Raw genomic sequence first — 19,816 nt, forward strand, 5'->3', positions numbered from 1 at the left:
CCTGCGCGAGGGTGAGGAGGAGGGGGGGGGGGTTGCTAAACACAATATAAAACTCAAATAAATTGTTAATTAATTCCCTAACACATAATTCAAATATTTACCGTACTTCCCTAACACACTGAAAGTGTGGGGAAAAAATCGTGAAAAATCAAGATGGCGGCCACTCACCTCGGTTCAGAAGGATAAGGCCCGCCCACACATGCACCGATTGGTCGACCGGTCAGGTCACCGAAGCGTAGGATTGGTCAATCGTCGAGTCACTCGACACTCAACTGTAGGAAGGAACCCGCCGTCCGATTGGTCGACCTCGACGTCACACGGTCGCTAATGAGATGCTAATGAGCGGAAGGCTGAACGTTTTTCGGATACCGCGGGCGCGGTTTTTTTCCGGCCAAAACGTAAATACGCCTATGACCGGTCCGGAATCGCAAGCTTTCTTTTGAGGTGACGCGCGCGTCGGTACGCTCTGTAACTTTCAAACGTATAGAGAACGGACAGACATCGGGACAGACAGACAGACAGAAGAGCCGCTTTATATATATAGATAGAAGATATGCGTGACTCCAAAGTGGAATCTAACATGAAAGGGCTGCCATTTTAATAGAGTCTGTAACTGCAATCTTCTCATGGTACCAATCTGTTATTGTAAATCTCTCATTAAAACAAAGTATGCTTATTCAAAATTCACAAACATCAGTTATTACAAATCTCTTATAACACACTAGCTGGGGAGCCCCGCGTTGCGAGGGCAATTTTGGGGCGCTTGGTCTCCCTGCCCATGTGTCCCCCCTCTCCCTGTCATGTCCCTCCCCTCCCCTCCTCTCCCTCCCTCCCCTCCCCTCCTCCACTCCCCTCTGTCCCTCCCCTGTCTCCCTCCCTCCCCCACTCCGGCCCCTCCCCCTGCCTAGCGCCTGAGGTCTGGAGCTGAGGTCCCCCGCGTATCGCGCGGCTGATGGACGGCCGCTGTGGGCGGGCGGCGCATGCGCGGTCAGTGCAGGCGGCGCATGCGCTGTCAGTGCGGGCGGCGCGAGCCCCCCGCGATTTCCCGAGGCTCGCCCCCCCCCCGCGATTTCACGAGGCTCTCCCCCCCCCCCGCGATTTCCCGAGGCTCTCCCCCCCCCCCGCGATTTCCCGAGGCTCTTCCCCCCCCCCGCGATTTCCCGAGGCTCTCCCCCCCCCCCCCCCCGCGATTTCCCGAGGCTCTCCCCCCCGCGATTTCCCGAGGCTCTCCCCCCCCCGGCGATTTCCCGAGGCTCTCCCCCCCCCGGCGATTTCCCGAGGCTCTCCCCCCCGCCCCCCACGATTTCCCGAGGCTCTCCCCCCTCCCTATTAAATTGTTATTTAATTCCCTAACACATCATTAAAATATTTACCTTAGTTCCCTAACACACAAAGTGTGGGGGGAAAAATTGTGAAAAATCAAGATGGCGTCCACTCACCTCGGTTCAGAAGGATAAGGCCCGTCCACATTGGTCGACCGGTCAGGTCACCGAAGCGTAGGATTGGTCAATCGTCGAGTCACTCGACACTCAACTGTAGGAAGGAACCCGCCGTCCGATTGGTGGACCTCGACGTCACACGGTCGCTAATGAGATGCTAATGAGCGGAACGCTGAACGTTTTTGGGATACCGCGGGCGGGATTTTTGTCCGGCCGAAACGTAAATACGCCTATGACCGGTCCGGAATCGCAAGCTTTCTTTTGAGGCGACGCGCGCGTCGGTACGCTCTGTAACTTTCAAACGTATAGAGAACGGACGGACAGACAGACATCAGGACAGACAGACAGAAGAGCCCTTTTATATATATAGATACCGGCAATACAAGTCTCTCATTACTTTACACTCTGATTATTAACTTCACCTTAAAAAAAAGTTACAAACCACTCATTTAATGCTTTATTCAGTGTGCTTACAAACACTTTATGATGATAACCTCTTAAAACAAATCTTCCCACCCCGCTTCCTGTAAGGACTCTATTCCATTCTCCCAGTTTCTCCGTCTCCACGGCGTCTGCTCCGACGATGCCACCTTCCATATCAGTGCTTCCGACATGTCTTCCTTTTTCCTCAACCGAGGATTCCCCTCTACTGTGGTTGACACGGCCCTTGACAGTGTCCATTCTATTTCCCGCACTTCTGCTCTCACCCCTTCCACTCCCTCCCAGAACCACGATAGGGTTTCCCTTGTCCTCACCTTTCATCCCACCAGCTTCCACATTCAACGGATCATCCTCCGCCATTTCCGCCACCTCCAACGTGATCCCACCACCAAACACATCTTCCCCTCACCTCCCCTTTCAGCATTCCGAAGGGACCGCTCCCTCCGCGACACCCTGGTCCACTCCTCAATCACCCCCAACAGCCCTTCTCCTTCACCTGGCACCTTCCCGTGCAAACGCAGGAGATGCAACACATGCCCTTTTACCTCCTTCCTTCCCACTGTCCAGGGCCCCAAACACCCCTTCCAGGTGAAACAGCAATTTACTTGTACTTCTTGCAATTTAATATACTGTATTCGCTGCTCACGATGCGGTCTCCTCTACACTGGGGAGACCAAACGCAGATTGGGCGACCGCTTTGCGGAACACCTCCGTTCAGTCCGTAAGGGTGACCCTGAGCTTCCGGTCGCCTGTCACTTTAATTCTCCACTTCACTCCCGCTCTGATTTCACCGTCCTCGGCCTCTTACACTGTTCCAGTGAAGCTCAACGTAAGCTCGAGGAACAGCACCTCATCTTTCGATTGGGCACTTTGCAGCCTGCCGGACTCAACGTAGAGTTCAACCATTTCAGATAATAATCCCTGCCCCCATTTTTCATGCAGTATGATTTTGCCATTCCCATTTGCAACATTTTCACAGCATGTTCTTTCAATTCCTTCCTCCCCTCCCCTGCACCTGCTTAATATGTTACATTTCCAGCTTTTTCCAGTTCTGATGAAGGGTCCCAGACCTGATACGTTAACTCTGTTTCTCTCTCCACGGATGCTGCCTGGCCTGCTGAGTATTTCCAGCATTTTCTGTTGTTATTTCAGATTTCCAGCATCCGCAGTATTTTGCTATTATCTTCCATTATAGCATTGTCTTGTTACAGGTCATTTTGCAATACAATTTTCTCATCCAGTCCCCTTACGCTGTGCAACAGGCTTCCTGTGCCTGTTTGCACCACGCTTAAACATTTTCAGCGTAATCACCTCGCAGTAGATGGGCAATTAGCCCAACTTTTCGGCAGCACATTCATTTGTATGAGGAGATGAATGACACAGCGAAGCCTATGTGCAGTCCGAACTTGACAAATCGCAAGTTCGAGATTTAGCGTACTTGTGGTTAATTTCTGCATTGACTGCCCTTATAAAAGAGATGGGAGCTGTTGTGAAAAGGACATTTTCTCCCCTTTCATGATACCACTACGAGGTACACAACTACTTATATGGAAATTTCACCAAACTTGACATCCTTTTTAAATACTGCATGTAGTACTTGTGTTATTTACTCAGCTGCACTTAAGAGTTATTACGTCTTACTGCTGGCCATACTACTAACTCCATGGAAACTGTATTTAAAAGACTCTACCTTGATCTCTCGTTGCTCTACAGATTTTTCCCATATCTGTTGATCGTAAGCCCCAATCTGTAACAAAAAAAACATTGAAATCAGTTAAAAATCATCCAATGAATGTTTCAACTATGATGGGGAAACCAGTAAAAAACCTATAGTCCATGATTAAAATGTCCACTTTTGCAACACAAATATAAAACCACAGAAAATTTAACAACAGCTTACATATCTTGGATAATGCATACAACATTGTATGCAAATTGAAAATATAAATGCAAATATTCTGTTCTATCAGATGATCATAAATGAATTAATTCGTTTTCCTTAGCTTTCAAAATTAAGAAATGATTTGAATTGTTATCTCCAGGGTATACAGATCTTGGTTTGACATGGTGAATACAAGGTTGCAAGGCATTCACATGTACAAAGATTTTCAATTATCTATGAGAATGTTCCCTAAAAGAGGCTGCAGAGTAAAGCCAAGTATAAGGGATGAGGTACACTTAACACTCCATCAATCCCCTTTTACTCTTTTTAAAACAGAAATCAAAATTACATTTCTGGGCTCCAAAAGGGCATTGTATTAATGACAGAAATTGAGCAAATTGAGCAAATATTATACAAAGTTTAGTCATTTATTTAGAATCTTTACTTCGACACTGTCCATTTGCCTTAAGCTCTGCAGCCCCCTGCAATGAACTTTACTATAATGCTTCCAACATTTCAACAGAGTACAACTAAAACACAACAGTTAACACTACCTGTAAATTTTAAAAGGTCAGTTGAGATAAAACCAAGCTAAGCAGAATTTAATATTTAGAGATCCTGTGGCTTAAGCAGAAAATGTGTTGTGTTGTCTTTCAGAGAACAAAATCAGCTTTGGAATGTTTTCCATCTTAAGATACACATCATTTGGCTTATCTAGAGCAGTATTGACAGCAACCATATAGAGATTGAAAACCCACATCATTCCAAAGGCGGAAAGGGTCATCAAAAGGTGAAAAAACAATGGATAAAATCACCACAGACACAAAATTAGGTCAGTAAATAGAAAATTCTGTCGAATAACATTTTTCAGTGGCGACTGGGAACTGGGTTTTGGGGAATTGTGGCTCGGTCGAGGAAGGGGGAAGGAGGAGACTGGGGAATGGGGTGGGAGCAGGGCCCATCATTTCCTGCAGAGCCAGGAACAGCAGCAGCAGCAGCAGCAGCGGCGTGATGTGGGAGCAGCACAGAAAGAGGAGAAGCCAGTAAAGGGCCGAGTGATACCGGGGGACTTTACTCTGGGTAAATAGTGAAAAATTGTCTGATCAGGAGAGCGAATGAGGAACAAGAGGACAGAGACCGAGAATTCTCACTGGGAGAACCAAGGGGGGGAGGGAGCAGGAAGGTTTTTGATCGGAGAGCTATTAGACCATGGAATGCTTCACCACAAGTGGCTACTGAGGCAAAGACTAGAACGTCATTTAAAAAGGAATGGGGTAAGTCTTTGGAAAGGAAGAATATAAACAGATCTAGAGGACAATGAGGTTACAGGAAAGCATGCCAGCACCGGCACAGGGGGCCGAATGGCCTCCTCCTGTGCTGTAATTTCTATCATTCTGTGAAAACTCTTCTTCATTGAGCCCGAACCCATGGATGGGTTTAGAACTATCGGTGCTGAGCTGAGTTCAGGATGATGAGCCGCCCTATGAGAAGTGCCCCAAACACTGGGTCCAGTGACCTTTGTGTGATCTCTCCGTTTGGTTCAATTCAGTCTGTGCTGCCCGGTTTTGATGAGTAAAGTCCAAGTACAGATCAGCTCTGACTGAGGCTTCCAGATCAGAGTTGTCACCGTCACACAGAACCGGAGTCCAAAACAGAGTCCAAGGAGATAGGGAAAGAGATGGGGCCTGTTAAAAGTGGCATCGACTGGGGAGCCTGACCGTGCCTTGTGCAGTGCAGGGGATTCTGGTTATCATTACAGGGTGCATATCAGCGGGTTATAGGATTACTACTAGTTACAGGTAGAATATTGGGGCATTACACCTATCACGACCAGCTACATAGACTATCTAGGCGGTGCAACGAAGGTTCACTAGATTGATTCCTGGGATCAGAGCTTTGTCCTATGAGGAGAGATCGAGTAGATTGGGCCTCTGCACTCTGGAGTTTCGAAGAATGAGAGGTGATCTCATTGAAACATGTAAAATTGAGGGGGATTGACAAGATAGATGCTGAGAGATTGTTTCCCCTGGCTGGAGAGTCTAGAACTAGTGGCATAGCCTCAGGATAAGGGGTCGGCCTTTTAAGACTGAGATGAGGAGGAATTTCTTCACTCAGAGGGTTGTAAATCCTCGGAATTCTCTACCCCAGAGGGCTGTGGATGCTGAGCCATTGAATATATTCAAGGCTGAGATATAGATTTTTTGATTCTAGGAGAGTCATGGGATATGGAGATTGGGCGGGAAAGTGGAGTTGAGGTTGAAGTTCAGCTATGATCTTATTGAATGGCGGATCTGAATCAAGGGGCCATATGGCCTACTCCTGCTCCTAATGCTTATGTTATCAGTGAGTTATTCTATTACTGTTGGTTATGAAGGGAATTTCAGTTAAGTTACTAGTGGAATCAAAGTTCCTCCCAGCTCTGGTTCCCTCCCTACGAATCCCTGTCCAATTTTGGTGTCCCCTCTTCCCTGCCCTCTGTTTCCCTTCTTTGCCTGCTCACCAGTTGCCTCCTAGTTCTCAGAGCTACTCACAACAGCTGCTGGCGCAAAACCATGAGCAAAGATGCTTAACTACAGAGGACCAAGGTAAATGCAATAACATTTGCAGACGTCACGTCACATAATCAGACGTCACTTGATCAAATCTCCAGGACTACTTCCAACCAGTGTTGGCAACCTTAATGCTGACTTTCCTGCTGTGTATTTCCAGCAATTTCTTTTTTATTTCTGCATGAACACAACTCCAGAAATGATGGCTGGCATCACTGAATTCTCTAGAGGAGGGTTACCATGCTTAATTTTGAAGGGCTTTGATATATAGACAAACCTGAAGAACAGAAGTAGGCCCGTAAAGTAGATGTGTGTGAAATAACAATCTTCTGTATTAGAAATACATCACAGCAAAAGTTAACAATCAAAAATTGCCTCTCTCAAACTGCCAAGCCAAGGAAGGGACTTCTAAGGTCACAATTTGTTTTGGGGAGGGATGGGCGTATTTGAAATAACAAATTCAGATGAAGGGCTAGTGCACATGACAGATTTTAACACGGTTTGATCCCACTAAATCCTACTCCATCAGCCACACTGGAATTTACTGTGATGCTCCAACTACTTTAACAGATGACAGCTAGAATTGTTCAGCCGAGACAGTTATTTACAATAGCAGTCAACTAACAAAGCACTAATGAGCAAGAATGTCGGATTCTGATTTAGCTGGCCCAACTTCAATATAAATTTCATCTTGCATTTAAACTCAGCCACCCTCTTTGGTTAATAATAGGTTTACAGTGTGTACGTAATGCTGTGTGGCATTGTGCAAAAAAACATGGTGAGGGAATAAATTATTTAAGAAACTAAGTCAGCAGCAAACAACTTCTGTTGAAACAGGACAGTAACTGGTTTGAACAAGAAATGTGTCAGGTTTGATGAAACAGCAATTTATGCTTGAGTTGTTAAAGAATGCTTGAACCACCATAAGACGCGACAGCAGTGAAGTGGCAGTCCATTGTAACCTGCTCCTAGAGCTCCATGGAATCATGTTGAAGTTAATTAGAGCCTCTAATGCTTAGAGAAGAAAACAAGCATTTGAAAAAGCTCAAGATATGCTGTAGACAATCTCCCGAGAGGAGCTGTTCTAATAGGCCAGAAACCTTTTCATGGTGTTGGAACTGGAATAGAAATGGAAAGTTTGAAGCTCCTAGATCATTTGAATGGTAAGGAAGCCAAGGGTTATGGGGAGTAGGCAGGGAAGTGGAGTTGAGGCCGAGATCAGATCAGCCATGATCTTATTGAATGGCGGAGCAGGCTCGAGGGGCCAAATGGCCTACTCCTGCTCCTACGTGTATGTTCTTATGTGATTAGAAGAAAAGGTCATGGAAGAGTACAGAAAATGGAAAAATACTTTAATTTGTAATACAACTGAAAAAGGTGTAGAAGTAAAACAGAAAGATCAGGCCAGTAATTTGTATGCAATAGGTATGTATAATAGGTTTACATATACTGAAGGAAGAGAGAATTGGAACTTGAAGGTATTAATGGACGCGTGAGGAATATTTTATATCTCAGAAGAATATTATGATTGAAAGACAGGAGTGGAATACTAAATATCGAGCTCAATGAGAAAGCATTAATCACTATTTAATACATGTGCAAGAAAGTCCAAGTGTTGCGCGCACAGATTCCTCGTTAGGGACAGTCTCGTAATTAGGAAATATTAATCATCCTACTTGGCCTCCTCCTGAGGTCTGCACCATCATAGATGCCAGCATCAAGCCAGTTCAGTTCACTCCTTGCAACATTAAGAACCAGCTTAGTGCACTGGACACAGCAAAGGCTCTGGGTTCTGACAACAGCCCAGCTGTAGTCAGGAACCATGCACTTCGGCTGCTTCCTCTTCAAGCTACTCCAGTAAATCAATGACATCAGCAGCTACCCGGCAATGTGGAAGATTGCCCAGGTACATCCTATCCACAATAGGATAAATTTAACCTGGCCAAATACAGACCTGTCAGCGTCCTCCTAATCATCAGTAAAACGACAGAAGGAATCATGACACCTGCGATCAAGCGACATCTGCTCACCAATACTCAGTTCATGTTCCACTAGAACCGCTCAGCTCCAGACCTCATCAGAGCCTTGATCAAGACATGAAAATTGAGGCTCCCCCTCCAGTGGCTGGACACATACCTGATACAAAAGAAGATGTCTGTGCTGGTCAGAAGCCATGACAGTCCCAGGACATCATTGCAGGAGTTCCTCAGAGAAGTGTCCTTAGCCCAACCATCTTCAGCTGCTTCATCAGTGAGCTCCCCTCAGTCATAGGTCAGGAGTGAGGCTGCTTGCTGACTATACAACAGCGTTCAGTTTCATTCAACAGCAGGAGTTCAACAATATACATGCTGGGGCTGACAAGTGACAGGCAGCGACCGTCTCAAGTAAGAGGGAGCCCTGACAACTCCCTTTGTCTTTCAATGGCACCGCCATCGTCGAGTCCCCCAACTACATCCTGAGAAGTCACCATTGACCAGAAGCTGAACTGGACCAGCCTTTTCAACATTGTGGCTACAAGAGCAGGGCAGAGGCTGAGTATTTTGTGATGATTCATTTCCTGACCTCTCAAAGCCCTTCCACCATCTACAAAACTCGCTCGGAGTGTGATGGAATACTCACCACTCGCCTGGATTGCTTTGGACACAACACTCAGGAAGTGTAATACCATCCAGGACAGCAAAATTCACTTGACTGATGGAATGATACATTTGAAGAATGAAAATAATCTTAGACGGTAAGGCAATCCATCTTTCTTTCCAGCATCATCCAATATATAACAGGAGGTTGACAGTACTACTGAGGAGGAGGAGTGAAAGAAAATGTGTCCCTCTTAGGATGAAAAGATACCTAACGGAGACAAACATACTAAAATGTTGACTATCCTTAGACAACAATTCTAAGCAACAGTGCTTAATGAAAAAGTTTGTATTTTCAAGGAAACATCTTTGCAGACACAGTCTATTGTTACCACCTTAAGATTTGCCAATAAAATAAGATACCGATTCCATAGATTGCCCCTTAATCCAAGTCGCTACCCACACGGTGGGTTTAAACTGCTCTTGCAAAGCTGACTTGACAGTTGAAAATATTACACATTGCTCAAAGGATTGCTTCTTCACACTATCTATGTGTCCTCTCTAAAGAAATCCCATCACACCATTGCAATAACCACTGAGTGATAATCACAAGTTATGTAATCCTATATTTGACGACCCTTAAAGTAGCATAGTGGTCATGTTACTGGACTAATGATCCAGAGACGCGAGTTCAAATCCCACCACGGCAGCTAGGGAATATAAATTCAGTTAATTAAATAAATCTGGAATAAAAAGCTTGCATCAGTAATGGTAACCATGAAACTATTGGATTGTCGTAAAAACCCATCTGGTTCACTAATGTCCTTTAGGGAAGGAAATCTGCCGTCCTTACCTGGTCTGGCCTATATGTGACTCCAGACCCAGACTCTTATCTGCCCTCTGAAATGGCCTAGCAAGTTACTCAGTTGTAACTAACCGCTACAAAACATAATAAGAATGAAACTGGACGGACCACCCGGCATCGACCTCAGCACCGGCTACGGACATGGCAATGGCACACCCAGCAACGTCCTCCTCACCAACATCTGCGGACTTCTGCCAAAATTGGGAGAGCTGTCCCACAGACTAGACCTGCAACAGCCTGACATAATCATACTCACAGAATCATACCTTTCAGCCAATGTCCCAAACTCCTCCATCACCATCCCTGGGTATCTCCTGTCCCACCAGCAGGACAGACCCACCAGAGGTGGTGGCACAGTGGTATACAGTCGGGAAGGAGTGGCCCTGAGAGTCCTCAACATTGACTGCGGACCCCATGGCTTCAGGTCAAGCATGGGCAAGGAAACTTCCTGCTGATTACCACCTACCGCCCTCCCTTAGTACTCCTCCATGTTGAAAACCACTTGGAAGAAGCACTGAGGGTAGCAAGGGCACAGAATGTACTCAATATCCATCACCAAGAGTGGCTCGGTAGCATCACTACTGCTGTCCGAGTTGGCCGAGTCCTGAAGGGCAAAACTGCCAGTCTGGGCCTGCGACAGGTGGCGAGAGAACCATGCTAAATGGGATAGATTTAGAACAGATCTAGCAGCTCAAAACTGGGCATCCATGAGGCGCTGTGGGCCATCAGCAGCAGAGTTGTATTCCACCACAATCTGTAGCCTCATGGCCTGGCATATCCCTCACTCTACCATTACCACCAAGACATATACTGAAGGGGACCAACCCTGGTTCAACGACAAGTGCAGAAGAGCATGCCAGGAGCAGCACCAGGTGTACCTAAAAATTAGGTCCAACTTGGGGAAGCTGCAACACAGGACTACATGCATGGTTAAACCTGAAACAGCATGATATAGACAGGGCTAAGCGATCCCACAATCAACGAATCAGATCAAAGCTCTGCAGTCCTGCCACATCCAGTCGCGAATGGTGGTGGACCATTAAACAACCAATGGGAGGAGGAGGAGGCTCCATGAATATCCCCATCATCAATGATGGTGGAGCCCAGCACGCGAGTGCAAAAGACAAGGCTGAAGCATCTGCAACCATCTTCAGCCAGAAGTGCCGAGTGGATGATCCATATCGGCCTACTCCTGAGGTCCCCCACCATCACAGAAGCCAGTCTTCAGCCAATTCGATTCACTCCACATGATATCAAGAAACGGCTGAGCGCAAAGGCTATGGGCCTCGACAACATCCCGGCTATTGTGCTGAAGACTTGTGCTCCAGAACTAGCCGTGCCTCTAGCCAAGCTTTTCCAGTACAGCTACAACACTGGCATCTATCCGACAATGTGGAAAACTGCCCAGGTATGTCCTGTCCACAAAAAGCAGGACAAATCCAACCCGACCAATTACCGCCCCATCAGTCTACTCTCAATCATCAGCAAAGTGATGGAAGGTGTCATCGAAAGTGCTACCAAGTGGCACTTACTCACCAAAAACCTGCTCACTGATGCCAAGTTTGGGTTCCACCAAGACCTCATTACAGCCTTGGTCCAAACATGGACAAAGGAGCTGAATTCCAGAGGTGAGGTGAAAGTGACTGCCCTTGACATCAAGGTAGCATTTAACCGAGCATGGCATCAAGGAGCCCTAGTAAAACCGAAGTCAATGGGAATCGGGGGGAAAACGCTCCACTGGCTGGAGTCATATCTAGCACAAAGGAAGATGGTTGTGGTGGTTGAAGGTCAATCATCACAGCCCCAGGACATCGCTGCAGGAGTTCCTCAGGGCAGTGTCCTAGGCCCAACCATCTTCAGCTGCTTCATCAATGACATTCCCTCCAACATAAGGTCAGAAATGGGGATGTTTGCTGATGACGGTACAGTGTTCAGTGCCATTCACAACTTCTCAGATAATGAAGCAGTCCATGCCCGCATGCAGTAAGACCTGGACGACGTTCAGGCTTGGGCTGAAAAGTGGCAGGTGACATTCGCGCCACGGAAGTGCCAGGCAATGACTATCTCCAACAAGTGAGAGTCTAACCACCTCCCCTTGACATTCAACGGCATTACCATTGCCAAATTCCCCACCATCAACATCCTGGGAGTCACCATTGACCAGAAACTTAACTGGACCAGCCACAAATACTGTGGCAATAAGAGCAGGTCAGAGGCTAGGTATTCTGTGGCGAGTGTCTCACCTCCTGACTCCCCAAAGCCTTTCAACCATCTACAAGGCACAAGTAAGGAGTGTGATGGAATACTCTCCACTTGATGAGTGCAGCTCCAACAACACTCAAGAAGCTCGACACCATCCAGGACAAAGTAGCCCACTTGACTGGCACCCCATCCACCACCTTAAACATTCACTCCCTCCACCACTGGTGTACTGTGGCTGCAGTGTGTACCATCTACAAGATGCACTGCAGCAACTCACCAAGGCTTCTTTGACAGAACCTCCCAAGCCCGCGACCTCTTGCACCTAGAAGACAAGGGCAGCAGGCGCATGGGAACAGCATCACCTCCAAGTTCCCAGCCAAGTCACACACCATCCTGACTTCGAAATATATCGCCGAACCTTCATCGTCGCTGGGTCAAAATCCTGGAACTCCCTACCTAACAGCACTGTGGAATACCTTCACCACACGCACTGCAGTGGTTCAAGAAGGCGGCTCACCACCACCTTCTCGAGGGCAATTAGGAATGGGCAATAAATGCTGGCGTTGCCAGCGACGCTCACATCCCATAAACGATTTTTTTTTTAAAACCTCAAAGAGTCTCAATATTTACCTCTACATAGAAATATAAAAACTGTCATAGGAGATAACAGTTCAATGCATCCGCTATAGGGGGACTTGCATTTATTCCTGAAGTGATTTTGCTATAGTGAAGCACCTACACCTTCCAATGCATAGAGCTTTAAAAAATTCTCCATCCCAGTATAGGGACAGGGACAGGTTCACCAATGTCCTGGGTGACAGGCTAGTAGGACACTTGTCCATGTCTATAATTTCCCACAAGATGAGTGCCTGGTATCGACGAGAAATTGTGTGTTCTCCCAAAGCCCACAGAATTAAAAATATACACTGGCTGACAAGTTACTGCAAGCCAATTATCTACCTCATGGATAGAGTGCGTCATATATTCCTCATTCATAGAGATGAAGGGAATCTAACTAATGTTGAACAATTTGTGCAACTCTGGCAGAAGATATATGCTGTGCACTAATGGGGTGTATTAAATATTCTAATGAGCGAGTTATTTTCTAACATCATAAGCGAGAGAAATAGAATTGCCATCATAAAAGGTGCATCATACACCCATAACATGCTTCCTCTATTTTTTAAGTTAGACCCTGAGTGCAGATGTTGAGAGCCTTGGCCGAGTGATTTTTGTCATCCCAGCATATCCTTGCTGCACCAAAATATGAGTCAGCCAGCTTCAAATATAAATCAATAAACTTTGCATTACTGTAACTAAGCAATTTAAAAAGGTTTGGAGGCAACCTGTTTTCAGAGTGATTATTTCAGAAGTACATTTAGAATTAAATTAAAAAATTGTAAGCCAAATCAGGCAGCTGAGTTTGGGCCCAGAAAAATCTGGCAAAGTTCCCACGTCTGATTCTTACCCAGTGACTGTACTGGGAAGTATGCATGTGTGAACACTGAGCAATGACTGGATTGTGCTTCGCTGTAATATCCTGCTGACATTCACAGTGAAGATCCACACATGAAGAATAATCACTTGGATAAGGTGGTACAGGGCTGCCTGTGATTCGAGCACTGTACGTTGCCTAAATAACCGCTCTACACATAACTACACTTCAGTAACTAATTCATTGGATGGGAAGTGTTTTGGGACAGACGTGCTAACTCTACAGGTTGATGCAAGTTATTTTTCTCAAATTATAGCAAGAGTCATCATCTTTCCGAAGTAATTACTGCCATCAATACAAAGCTTTTTAAATTGCTTAGTTGATTTATATTTGAAGCTGGCTGACTCATATTTTGGTGCAAGGATATGCTGGGGTGACAAAAATTACTCAGCCAAGACTCTCAACATCTGCACTCAGGGTCTAACTTGATCAATTTAATTGGAACCAACATTACTGAGTAAACATGCTCCAAGTAGATCCCACTGCCCGACATTCACACTCCTCGGTACAACTACAACAACAACTTGCATGTATATAGTGTCTTTAACATGGGAAAACATCCCAAGGCGCTACACAGGAGCTTTACGGGGCCATGTGCTGAAGAAGAGGACCGCACTTGGGACTCTGGAGCAGGCCTGTAAATATGATTCATTTTGGATTATCTATGGGCATATACTTACAATCCATAGTACAGGGTACTTACATGTAGATTCAGCATCTAGTTTGAGGAATTGCCATTGAAAAGGAAGGGACAATCTCCGATCGTAATCTTGGCTCAAACTATACCTGTGCTGCTATCTCTAAAGATTGTAAGAACAGCAGCACAAAGTTCTTAACACGCCAGTTCATAGTTGGATTATATTTTTTTTAAATCAGACAAAATGCTGCTTACTTGATCAATCGAAAGCGCTGCTGGTTCTGATCAGGAGGAAAAAACTGATTAAATACACAAACAAGCAGCTGAAACATCAATCTGAATGTCAAAATGTTACACAAATATATGAACCTCGCATGTCTAAAGTGCCAATTTTTCTCTCATACTTCCTTAATGAATATAAAGCAGGTAAAATGGAGTGGAGGTACAGCTCAGCCATAATCTAATTGAATGGTGGAACAGGCTCGAGGGGCTGAATGGCCGGTTCCTAAAACTCTTAATTGTTTTTCAGCTACTGAAAATCAGAGATATTGTACGAGAAATACAATAGAAATATGGAACACAACCTAACCTTTGTATCAGCTCCTCTCAGCAGTACGTACAAATAATGCCACACATGGAGGTCAAACATCAAGCTAAAAAAATGAAAGAAAGACTTACCTTTTTCTGATACCACACGATAGCATCCGTCACTTTAGACGCCATTTATCCCTCTCAATCACACGTTGGGCATTTTAGGCTGAAAGGAGAGAGGAAAAAAAGATCAGTACCACTTGCAAGTTGCTTAAGTAGTGGTAAAGGCCAGTGTGGTGATGCTGTGCTTACGTTACACCCAACCTCATTACTAATTTAGTAAGATGTTTTGCAGTGACTTGTTGCTATAACAACTGAAAGTTGCTGTACTGGAACTGTACTGTCTACATATTTTTGCACACTGCAAGAAATTCCAGCCATCTGTTGTCTCTTTGAATTGACTCAATCACCTGGTTATTTAGCATAGTTGCACCCGAGGACAGAACAGTATTCTGGTTTACCAAGAGCAAGACAATATATGCAATTTCCCTTATTGTATGGAGGACCGCCACCCCTCAAAACAGTGGTTTTCAAACTTCCCCTCAGGGAAATCCCTACAAATAATGACAAACTCGTGTGCAGAGTACAAAAAAACATTGCAATGCAAGCAAATTTTTTCTAAAAATACAGTGAAATGCCAAGTCAATAAGTAAAAAACAATTACAGACAAATGCAGTTGCAGCACTTGGTATGTTCACCCGAGACCTCATGGACTCCTGGGATCCTCTTTCAAACCCCAGTTTAAAAACTCATCTTAAAGCAACAATCATTTTAGTTTCTAAAAATCAAGCCAGTAAGAAGTATACCTCGGCTTTTCATGAAGCACTTTTTTTAGTTTTCTGGACTTCCAACGCTGAAAATATTTTCCATAGCTGCAATTAACTTCAAATTAGTAAGTTATACAACTTAACAGTTTGCTCTGTTTCTCTCTCCACGATGCTGCCTGACCTGCTGAGTGTTTCCAGCATTTTCTGTTGTTATAACAGTTTGCTCATCTTTCCAACCATTATTGAATAAATTTGCAGAAATCAAGATGCTACGCCACAACTAACAAAACAAACTAGATTCATTAACATCTAGCTATAATACATTGAAAGTTTAGATAGCACACCTTCCTGTACTTACAGGAAGGTCACATCATAGTATTTCTGTCATGCCTGGATGTTAGGCACAAGCTGGTGAAAGTTTAAATTTCAACAACAACTTGTATTTATATAGCGCCTTTAACGTAGTAAAACGGCCCAAGACGCTTCACAGGAGTGTTATAAAACAAAATTTGACACCGAGCCACATATGGAGATATTAGGGCAGAAAAGACGTAGGTTTTAAGGTGTAACTTAAAAGGAGGAAAGAGAGGTAGAGATGGAGAGGTTTAGGGAGGGAATTCCAGAATTTAGGGCCTCAGCAGCTGAAGGCACTGCCGCCAATGATGGAGCGATTAAAATCGTGGATGCGCAAGAGGCCAAAATGGGAGGAGCGCAGATATCTCGGAGGGTTGTAAGGCTGGAGGAGGTTACTGAGATAGGGAGGGGCGAAACCATGGAGGGATTTGAAAAAAGATGAGAATTTTAAAATCAAGGCGTTGCTCAATTGGGAGCCAATGTAGCTCAGTGAGCACAGGGGTGATGGGTGAGCGGGACTTGCTACGAGTTAGGACACAGGCAGCAGAGTTTTGGATGAGCTCCAGTTTATGGAGTGTGAAGATAGGTCAGCCAGGAATAGTCAAGTCAAGGCATGGATGAGAGCTTCAGCAGCAGATGAGCTGAGGCAAGGGCAGAGTCGGGCGATGTTACGGAGGTGGAAATAGACAGTCTTAGTGATGGTGCAAATATGTGGTCGGAAGATTATCTCGAGTCAAATACGACACCAAGGTTGTGAACAGTCTGGTTCAGTCTCAGACAGTTGCCAGGGAGAGGGATGGAATCAGTAGCTAGGAAACGGAGTTTGTGGCGGGGACCAAAGACAATGGCTTCGGTCTTCCCAACATTTAGTTGGGAGGAAATTCTGCTCATCCAGTACTGGATTCAGACAAGCAGTCTGACAATTGAGAGACTGTGGAGTGGTTGAGAGGGGTGGTGGTGAGGTAGAGATGGGTGTCGTCAGCCCGCATGTGGAACCCGACATTGTGTTTTTGGATGATGTCACCGAGGGGCAGCAGGTAGATGAGAAATAGGAGGGGGCCAAGGATCGATCCTCTGGCTACGACTGGAGAGAGAAGAATGGAACCAGGCGAGTGTAGTCCCACTCAGCTGGGCGATGGAGGAGAGGCGTTGGAGGAAGATGGTGTGGTCAAGCGTGTCAAAGGCTGCAGACAGGTTGAGAAGGAATAGTTTACCACTGTCACAGTCACATAGGATGTCATTTTTAACTTTGATACGAGCCATTTTGGCACTGTGTCAGGGCAGAAATCTGATTGGAGTGATTCAAACATGGAGTTCCCATACAATTACGTCGTACATGCCTTTCAGCGCTCCTAGATCATGAAATTTGCATTTCCAAGGTAGGTGGTGCAATGGCTGTGTTCCTTCACATTGCTCGCTTCCCTGGCACGATTACCTCCCACTCCCTAATGTCAACTGTAGTGCAGATCCTTCCCTTAACCAGCATCTCACAACCGCCACTGGAAAATTCAGCGTGAAGCCATCCTCTCAATTGGCAAACACCACTGCCACCCCTCAGAGTACCTGGCAGCCTGCAGCCCTGGCTGGAGAGCACTCTATTGATCAGTGCTCCACATCCACCAGGGGAAAATGAAGCCGAGACCCAGATCCCTCCACTAACTATTATCTATAGCTAGAAATAAAACACACCAGTGGCAGCCCTGAGAGAAAGAGAGAAAACAAACTCAAGTCTAGGAGGGTAAACGAGAGTGTGGGAGGGACGCGAAAGAGAGCACAAGAGAGAAAAGACATGAGAGAGAGAGAGAGGGCGCAAGAAAGATGATACAAGAGATGGCGAGAGCATGAGAGATAGGACATGTGAGAGTGTGCAAGAGGGAGACAGAGGCACACAAACAATGACAAACAAGACAAAGTGCATATCCTCCAACTTACAAGAGCAATATCAGGAGAGAGCAATGAATATGTAAAGGAGGAGGAGAAACCATATGTATTTTGTCAGTAACCTTGTGTCTAATGCCATAATTCTGCCTGGGTGCTAATCTGGCAGAGCAGATCACCCAGTCATTGTAGAACCTGCTCGATTTTCATTCCATTGATTGAATTTGGAGGCAGACTCAAGCTTTTTTTTCCCCTAAAGGGAGTTGGATCAGTATCTGAAGGGAAAAAATTTGCAGGGCTACGGGGAAAGGGCGGGAGAGTGGGACTAGCTGAGAGTCAGCACGGGCCGAATGGCCTTCTTCCGTGCTGTAACCATTCTATGATTCGAAATTCTTGAGATCATGCTTAATTAATGGAAGTATCAAAATCTTTGTAATTGTGGTCACATTAAATTCACTGCCTTGTTTATCCTCGAGGGAGAAGGATCTCTGTGAGCCTGTGTGAAATGGATGTAGAGGGCATAAAGTGCCTTTGTAAACTGGGTGATGGGGGATTGGATGTGAAAGAGTGGCTGTTGAGGTAAATATTGGGGTGAGTGATGGTGTGGTGGCTTTATTGAAAATCCAAATTTCAGTTGCCCCCTTCCTTTTTTAAGATTATTGTGCAGTATTTAAGTATTTACAATTAACCAGAATGCATTGTTTACCTTCATAGAAACATAGAAAAATAGAAGCAGGAGTAGGCCATTCAGCCCTTCGAGCCTGCTCCACCATTCAATATGATCATGGCTGATCCTCTATCTCAATACCATATTCCTGCTCTCTTCCCATACCCCTTGATGCCTTTTGTGTCTAGACATCTATCTATCTCCTTCTTAAATATATTCAGTGACTTGGCCTCCACAGCCTTCTGTGGTAGAGAATGCCACAGGTTCACCACCCTCAGTGAAGAAATGTCTCATCTCAATCCTAAATGTCCTACCCCATACCGGAGACTGTGACCCCTCGTTCTAGACCCCCCCCCCCAGCCAGGGGAAACATTCTCCCTGCATCCAGTCTGTCTAGCCCTGTCAGAATTTTATACATTTCAATGAGATCCCCTCTCATTCTTCTAAACTCTAGTGAATACAGGCCTAGTTGACCCAATCTCTCCTCATAAGACAGTCCTGCCATCCCAGGAATCAGTCTGGTGAACCTTCGTTGCACTCCCTCTGACAAGTATATCCTTTCTTAGGTAAGACCAAAACTGCACACAGTACTCCAGGTGTGGTCTCACCAAGGCCCTGTACAACTGTAGTAAGACATCCTTGCTCCTGTACTCAAATCCTCTTGCAATGAAGGCCAACATACCATTTGCCTTCCTAACTGCTTGCTGTATCTGCATGTTTGCTTTCAGTGACTGGTATACAAGGACACCCAGGTCCCTTTGTACATCAGCATTTCCCAATCTATCACCATTTAAATAATACTCTACCTTTCTGTTTTTCCTACCGAAGTGAATAACTTCACATTTATCCACGTTATACTGCATCTGCCATGTATTTGCCCACTCACTCAACTTGTCTAAATCGCCTTGAAACCTCTTTGCATCCTCCTCACAACTCTCAATCCCACCTAGTTTCGTGTCATCAGCAAACTTGGAAATATTACATTTGGTTCCCTCATCCAAAGCACTGATATATACTGTGAACAGCTGGGGCCCAAGCACGGATCCCTGCTGTACCCCACTAGTCACCGCCTGCCACCCCGAAAAAGACCCATTTATTCCTACTCTCTGTTTCCTGTCTGTTAACCAATTTTCAATCCATGCCAGTATATTACCCCCAATCCCATGTGCTTTAATTTTGCACACTAATCTCTTATGTGGGACTTTATCAAAGGCCTTCTGAAAATCCAAATACACCACATCCACTGGTTCTCCCTTATCTATTCTACCAGTTACATCCTCAAAAAACTCCAGGTTTGTCATACACGATTTTCCTTTCATAAATCCATGTTGACTTTGTCTAATCCCGTTGATATTTTCTAAGTGTCAACATTTGAATTTCATGCACTTGCTTTTATTTTCTCCCTATACAAGTAAAGGAAGGTTATGTCTGCCTGCAGTTAAGTTGCAAAGCCAGTGTAATTACTTGTTATCA

The 19,816-nt window shown here is 45.3% G+C and overlaps 1 protein-coding gene across 4 annotated transcripts in view; it reads right to left on the minus strand.

Annotated features, from left to right (window-relative positions):
* LOC147105734 (protein PHTF2-like) overlaps nucleotides 1–19,816 on the minus strand; it is a 159,190-nt gene that overhangs the window by 70,495 nt on the left and 68,879 nt on the right. For 3 of the 4 annotated variants that reach the window (XM_086010406.1, XM_086010407.1, XM_086010405.1), the window contains exons 2-3: nucleotides 14,765–14,843; nucleotides 3,571–3,627 (exon numbers count right to left, since the gene is read on the minus strand). In XM_086010406.1, coding sequence (XP_085866532.1) covers nucleotides 3,571–3,627; nucleotides 14,765–14,809 — 102 coding nt within the window. In that variant the 5' untranslated portion in view covers nucleotides 14,810–14,843. Of the gene's footprint in view, nucleotides 1–3,570; nucleotides 3,628–14,764; nucleotides 14,844–19,816 lie in introns of those variants that run through there. The other variant, XM_086010408.1, reaches the window with a different exon arrangement.

This window comes from Somniosus microcephalus, chromosome 17 (assembly GCF_052327205.1).
Source record: "Somniosus microcephalus isolate GS21.2 chromosome 17, FLI_Smic_1.0, whole genome shotgun sequence".
NCBI lineage: Eukaryota > Metazoa > Chordata > Chondrichthyes > Squaliformes > Somniosidae > Somniosus > Somniosus microcephalus.